The sequence below is a fragment of the Dendropsophus ebraccatus genome, chromosome 12 (assembly GCF_027789765.1).
Source record: "Dendropsophus ebraccatus isolate aDenEbr1 chromosome 12, aDenEbr1.pat, whole genome shotgun sequence".
Lineage (NCBI taxonomy): Eukaryota > Metazoa > Chordata > Amphibia > Anura > Hylidae > Dendropsophus > Dendropsophus ebraccatus.
Genome location: NC_091465.1, coordinates 93,113,905 through 93,121,350, shown reverse-complemented (window position 1 = coordinate 93,121,350; position 7,446 = coordinate 93,113,905). Strand labels below are relative to the sequence as shown.

Here is a 7,446-nt window from a genome sequence, read left to right as displayed (position 1 = left end):
TGTCCCTATAGTAATAGTGTCCCCTGCATTGTCCATATAGTAAGTGTCCCCTGCATTGTCCCTATAGTAATAGTGTCCCCTTGCATTGTCCCTATAGTAAGTGTCCCCTGCATTGTCCCTATAGTAAGTGTCCCCTGCATTGTCCCTATAGTAATAGTGTCCCCCTGCATTGTCCATATAGTAATAGTGTCCCCCTGCATTGTCCATATAGTAATAGTGTCCCCCTGCATTGTCCATATAGTAAGTGTCCCCCTGCATTTTCCATATAGTAATAGTGTCCCCCTGCATTGTCCCTATGTATAGTAATAGTGTCCTCTGCATTGTCCATATAGTAAGTGTCCCCCTGCATTGTCCATATAGTAATAGTGTCCCCTGCATTGTCCATATAGTAAGTGTCCCCTGCATTGTCCCTATAGTAAGTGTCCCCTGCATTGTCCCTATGTATAGTAATAGTGTCCCCTGCATTGTCCCTATAGTAATAGTGCCCCCCTGCATTGTCTATATAGTAATAGTGTCCCCTGCATTGTCCCTATAGTAATAGTGTCCCCCTGCATTGTCCCTATGTATAGTAATAGTGTCCCCTGCATTGTCCCTATAGTAATAGTGTCCCCCTGCATTGTCCATATAGTAATAGTGTCCCCCTGCATTGTCCATATAGTAATAGTGTCCCCCTGCATTGTCCCTATGTATAGTAATAGTGTCCTCTGCATTGTCCATATAGTAATAGTGTCCCCCTGCATTGTCCCTATGTATAGTAATAGTGTCCTCTGCATTGTCTATATAATAATAGTGTCCCCTGCATTGTCCCTATAGTAATAGTGTCCCCCTGCATTGTCCATATAGTAATAGTGTCCCCCTGCATTGTCCCTATAGTAATAGTGTCCCCCTGCATTGTCCATATAGTAATAGTGTCCCCTGCATTGTCCATATAGTAATAGTGTCCCCCTGCATTGTCCATATAGTAATAGTGTCCTCTGCATTGTCCATATAGTAATAGTGTCCCCTGCATTGTCCATATAGTAATAGTGTCCCCTGCATTGTCCATATAGTAATAGTGTCCCCCTGCATTGTCCCTATGTATAGTAATAGTGTCCTCTGCATTATCCATATAGTAATAGTGTCCCCTGCATTGTCCCTATAGTAATAGTGTCCCCCTGCATTGTCCCTATGTATAGTAATAGTGTCCCCTGCATTGTCCATATAGTAATAGTGTCCCCCTGCATTGTCCCTATGTATAGTAATAGTGTCCCCTGCATTGTCCATATAGTAATAGTGTCCCCCTGCATTGTCCCTATGTATAGTAATAGTGTCCCCTGCATTGTCCATATAGTAATAGTGTCCCCCTGCATTGTCCATATAGTAATAGTGTCCCCTGCATTGTCCATATAGTAAGTGTCCCCTGCATTGTCCCTATGTATAGTAATAGTGTCCCCTGCATTGTCCATATAGTACTAGTGTCCCCTGCATTGTCCATATAGTACTAGTGTCCCCTGCATTGTCCATATAGTACTAGTGTCCCCCTGCATTGTCCATATAGTAATAGTGTCCCCTGCATTGTCCATATAGTAATAGTGTCCCCTGCATTGTCCCTATAGTAATAGTGTCCCCTGCATTGTCCATATAGTAAGTGTCCCCTGCATTGTCCCTATAGTAAGTGTCCCCTGCATTGTCCCTATAGTAAGTGTCCCCTGCATTGTCCCTATAGTAATAGTGTCCCCCTGCATTGTCCATATAGTAATAGTGTCCCCCTGCATTGTCCATATAGTAATAGTGTCCCCCTGCATTGTCCATATAGTAATAGTGTCCCCCTGCATTGTCCATATAGTAATAGTGTCCCCTGCATTGTCCCTATAGTAATAGTGTCCCCCTGCATTGTCCATATAGTAATAGTGTCCCCCTGCATTGTCCATATATGTAGTAATAGTGTCCCCTGCATTGTCCATATAGTAAGTGTCCCCTGCATTGTCCTTATGTATAGTAATAATGTCCCCTGCATTGTCCCTATAGTAAGTGTCCCCCTGCATTGTCCCTATAGTAATAGTGTCCCCCTGCATTGTCCATATAGTAATAGTGTCCCCTGCATTGTCCATATAGTAATAGTGTCCCCTGCATTGTCCCTATAGTAATAGTGTCCCCTGCATTGTCCATATAGTAAGTGTCCCCTGCATTGTCCCTATAGTAAGTGTCCCCGGCATTGTCCCTATAGTAAGTGTCCCCTGCATTGTCCCTATAGTAATAGTGTCCCCCTGCATTGTCCATATAGTAATAGTGTCCCCCTGCATTGTCCATATAGTAATAGTGTCCCCCTGCATTGTCCATATAGTAATAGTGTCCCCCTGCATTTTCCATATAGTAATAGTGTCCCCCTGCATTGTCCCTATGTATAGTAATAGTGTCCTCTGCATTGTCCATATAGTAAGTGTCCCCCTGCATTGTCCATATAGTAATAGTGTCCCCTGCATTGTCCATATAGTAAGTGTCCCCTGCATTGTCCCTATAGTAAGTGTCCCCTGCATTGTCCCTATGTATAGTAATAGTGTCCCCTGCATTGTCCCTATAGTAATAGTGCCCCCCTGCATTGTCTATATAGTAATAGTGTCCCCTGCATTGTCCCTATAGTAATAGTGTCCCCCTGCATTGTCCCTATGTATAGTAATAGTGTCCCCTGCATTGTCCCTATAGTAATAGTGTCCCCCTGCATTGTCCATATAGTAATAGTGTCCCCCTGCATTGTCCATATAGTAATAGTGTCCCCCTGCATTGTCCCTATGTATAGTAATAGTGTCCTCTGCATTGTCCATATAGTAATAGTGTCCCCCTGCATTGTCCCTATGTATAGTAATAGTGTCCTCTGCATTGTCTATATAGTAATAGTGTCCCCTGCATTGTCCCTATAGTAATAGTGTCCCCCTGCATTGTCCATATAGTAATAGTGTCCCCCTGCATTGTCCCTATAGTAATAGTGTCCCCCTGCATTGTCCATATAGTAATAGTGTCCCCTGCATTGTCCATATAGTAATAGTGTCCCCCTGCATTGTCCATATAGTAATAGTGTCCTCTGCATTGTCCATATAGTAATAGTGTCCCCTGCATTGTCCATATAGTAATAGTGTCCCCTGCATTGTCCATATAGTAATAGTGTCCCCCTGCATTGTCCCTATGTATAGTAATAGTGTCCTCTGCATTATCCATATAGTAATAGTGTCCCCTGCATTGTCCATATAGTAATAGTGTCCCCTGCATTGTCCATATAGTAATAGTGTCCCCTGCATTGTCCCTATGTGTTGTAATAGTGTCCCCTGCATTGTCCCTATAGTAATAGTGTCCCCCTGCATTGTCCATATAGTAATAGTGTCCCCCTGCATTGTCCATATAGTAATAGTGTCCCCCTGCATTGTCACAACACAAAGAAACAAACCAATATACTCACCTATTCCTGGCCCGGTTCTTCCTCTCTTCTGGCCTCTTCTCTCCAGCCTGTCAGCTGCCGCATGGATCCTCCAGCAGGCGCGGTGACATCATCACTGCACCTTCTGGAGGATCTTTCTGCCGGGGAGATGAGATCTGTGCGGGGGGAGAGCTGGTCCGGCAGCGCAGAGGAGATCATTGAAGTCTGGAGGAAGGGAGGGGAGGCGGAGGGGAGGCGGAGGGGGCGCCAATGATGCGGTCAGTGCAGGAAGTGGGCGGTGTCTGGGCCAGACGTCCGGCCCTAATTATCGGGCCGTGTAATAGGACCCTAACTGTTCTATCTTTATGGGACCTGTATCAGTCTTTGCTGAGGTCCAGATAGGCGATATCCCCGGCACCTTCATCCAGCACTATGTGACATAATGATAGAAATCACAGAGATTAGTCTGACATGCCAATAGGCACAAAACTAAATTTTTGAGAACATATAGATGTGCATAGTCTCATATTCGCCTGGGTGGGGGAGGGGTGTGTTGGTGGGGTTTACTTATAGAGTGCCCAGGCACATAGGGGCCCTATGCAGTCTATGTCCAACCCTGGCATCCGGATTTACACATTACCATCAATAGGAGCCCAACCAACACCAACCAGGTGCATTACACCCCTGAGAATGCGATGGAGGACTACTGCCACCATCAACCCCCACTGCACTATAGTGTGGGAGGACTCCATGACCATGTACCAGGCTGGGACAACTGATGAACCACTACCCTCATCTGCACCCCACCCCAGGGGCTACTACATGGGCGCTGGCTGCCAGGAGTGTTGTTGTCTGTACTAGGTGGCATGGTGACTGTGGGAGTGTGAGGGATGTTGTGGCGTATAGAGAAGTTTCTGGTCTCAGCCATCATGGTGGCCATTAGTGGTATTGTTTTCTGGGATGGGACTCCAGTACACAGAGCTTCAGGGATTTCCATCATTTTGTGAACATTTACATAAAAACATAATAAAATGATGTGACCATTAGGATACAAAGCACCCCAACCGTGTAACACTATCCCATGTGACTAGAGGCGATCGTGCAGATTCACACTGGTTTATTTAGGGATTATGAGATTATTATTGTCATTTACTACAGTTACACTGAAATAAAGGGGTTAATCTTGTAGGAGGGATGATGGGTGTTTGCTCGTCCTAGTCTTGGCCATTAACCTTCCTACCCTCTCATGATGTTACACTAATGAAGCTCCTCATGGGCGGAGCTTTGTTGTCACATGACTATATTCTCTTCAAAGCTTTAGGTAAATAAAACAAGAAATGAGGCTATTCACCAAGGAGGCGACATCACAAGCTGCCACCATGTATATATCATAGAGTAGGATAATTTCCCTCACTGTAGGATCCACCTCTGGCATCTAGAAGGCAGGTGTGACTCGAATGCCCAGCACTACAGAGGTCAGAGACCATAGGGGAGAACTTTTCCATCACTAGAGCTGCAGGCCTCCTCTGACCTCCTGTCTCCTCTTTATTCTTTCTGCCACCTGAGATCTTTCTTCCTGCCCATGTGGAACGGATCAGTTTATCTGTGACTCCTTACCCAGCATGGTCCTTCTCCACATACTCAAACACCACGGTGTCCCCTCCAAAACTGGCCACAAAAATGAACAGTCGTTCCCGCACCTGGACAGGGGTGAAGGCCCGAGCTTCTAGAACCTTCAGCTCCTGAAATGGCACAAGAGGTCCTATGGGCCCCTCCTTATCATTTGTTTCTTCAATCTCCCAATGTTTCCACTTCTCCAGCTGGTAGACCCATGTGTAGCCAAAGTCATTTCCTAGAAAAGTGTGCCATCTCTGGCCTAGCAACAAAGGCTGAAAGACATGAGACCCTCTGGAGGGTAATTGCTGGAGTTGCCGAAACATAGATCCATCCCATCGAACAAGGGATGAGTCACCCATATAGCGTACCAAGCAGGCGAATACTCCATCCTCTGCATCTGTAAAGTGCCTCACCGCATAGACATCCCAAGCCTCTGGAATATCTGTCAGGCGTTCTAGGTACTTGTTCTCAAATCGATAGACAAGAGGCCTTTGAGAACCACTGCTCATGATGAGGTGGGGAGAACCTGAGAGCATGAGAGGTTCAGCATCAGTGTCACGGTACCATCGTGGTAACTGCTGTTGAGGGTAAAACCCACGGCCGTCCCAACGATACAAGGTGCTGGCTCCAGACTTGGCACTGTCCGCTATGATAAAGTAATGGTCGCCTTCAGACGAGGTGAAGCTTTCAATGTCATTGGGTTTCCGGATATCGGGAAAGTGCTGGAAGCGATGGAAGGCAGATAGGCTCCCTGGTGAGGGATCCAAACGGTAGACTGAAGTTCCACCATACAGCTGGGCCACCACAACGAAGAGCTGCTTACCGATAACCAATGGCAGGCAGGAGACCACCGATATACCTGAGTGTTCAAAGCAGAAGACATGTGAGGACATGTGGGATGATTTTTAGGATGCATCTCCATAACCCCCACCCATCTGGTGTCCTTGGCATCACCCAGTGAATGTGCAGTATCCTGGCTGCTCAGGTGAAGGCCATGCTGTGAGAACTACAGGTGGATGGTACAAAGTTACCCCGGCTCTCCACAGTGCACCCACACTCTGGTTACAGCCATATAGGGTGGCTTCCCAGTTAATTTATATTCAGGACTTTTTGGTAGGGGGGCCGGTAGCCCAATCAAACATTATGTCAGCCCTGTTATGTTGCTAGCTGAGGAGGACCTCAGGTCTGGTGAAGCACTGTGTAAGGGTGTGGAATGACTGTCGCCTTGTGACTATGTGACGTCTGCCATCACATGTGTGGTTTTATGAAGCAATGGGGGAGTTGCCGCCTTACTTGTCTAATATATATATATATATATATATATATATATATATATATATATAGCTATTCTCTGGAGCGTCACGCCGCAGTCACACTACTCTTATACGTTGGGGCACACAGGTTTTGTACAGAACAAATAGTGCTTTGTTTCTACTTGGAACTGTATGGATATGGACAGGGGCATATGTACTCATGGGGCCCCATAGCAACTGTGTGTTCCATATGATGCAAGCCAACCATTGAAAAACTACAACTCCCATCATGTCCTCACATTATTATTTTTTTTTTGTTGGGGGGGGTTTAAGCTTCTTGATTACAACAATCCTGTGTACAGCCCCCAGGGTCAAAGCACTCACCTTTGATAGTGTCGTAGTATCGGAACTGGTAGGCCACGTGATCCCACTCCAGGAAGGTGCACCTGCCCTCAAAGGGATGAGTGATCACCACATACTGCTCCGCGTTGTACTCAAAGGCTTTGACTGCCAAAGAGGAAAGCTTAAAGGTCCAGCGCTGCACCATGTCTACGGAGAAAGACACTTACTACATCCACGTCATATATTTTCTCCTGCATGAGGGTCCTCAATACAATGTCCCCCAAAATCTAAGCCCTTACATTATCTGTATCTGGGAAAGCTGGGTGACAGTCTGTATGTGCTGCAGCCTCACTAGGATCCAGCAGGTGGTGAAGTCATGTGAGGGATTATAGGAATCACGAGGGACTCCCTACTGGGAGGTGGCAAATACCTGAGCCCCTGGGAAGGCTGGGTGATAATGGAAGCTGTGCTGGTTATCACTCAGCTTGCCCAGAGATGGAGATACCTGGCGGGCCCCTTGTTGCACTCACTGCTGCTCACACAGTAGAAGTCGCTGTCGCTGAGCTCGTGTAGACCTTTTCCCTTGAGCTTTGTGGGTTCCTCACAGGGTAATGGGGGCCACAGGGCAACGTTCTTCCCGGGTCCGTGCAGCCATTTCACCAGCCACTTGATCTGACAATCACAGAGCAGAGGATTCCCCCGCAGATCACTGCCATAGAGGTCACACAGTTACAGATCCCCACAATGTACATTGAGCGGTGACTGGGTTCTACACAAAGCTTCACACGGCACTATAACACTCCCACAATTATACATCCACACAGTACAGAACCCACTGAATGTCAT

The 7,446-nt window shown here is 46.6% G+C and overlaps 1 protein-coding gene across 1 annotated transcript in view; it reads right to left on the bottom strand.

Annotated features, from left to right (window-relative positions):
• Positions 1 to 4,504: 4,504 nt before the first annotated feature.
• Positions 4,505 to 7,446, bottom strand: part of LOC138769167 (leucine-rich glioma-inactivated protein 1-like) — a 58,330-nt gene continuing 55,388 nt past the window's right edge. Inside the window, exons 7-9 of the mRNA XM_069947434.1 lie at positions 7,131 to 7,309; positions 6,643 to 6,807; positions 4,505 to 5,864 (exon numbers count right to left, since the gene is read on the bottom strand). Of these exons, the coding sequence (XP_069803535.1) occupies positions 5,002 to 5,864; positions 6,643 to 6,807; positions 7,131 to 7,309 (1,207 nt within the window). The 3' untranslated portion in view covers positions 4,505 to 5,001. The remainder of the gene's footprint in view (positions 5,865 to 6,642; positions 6,808 to 7,130; positions 7,310 to 7,446) is intronic.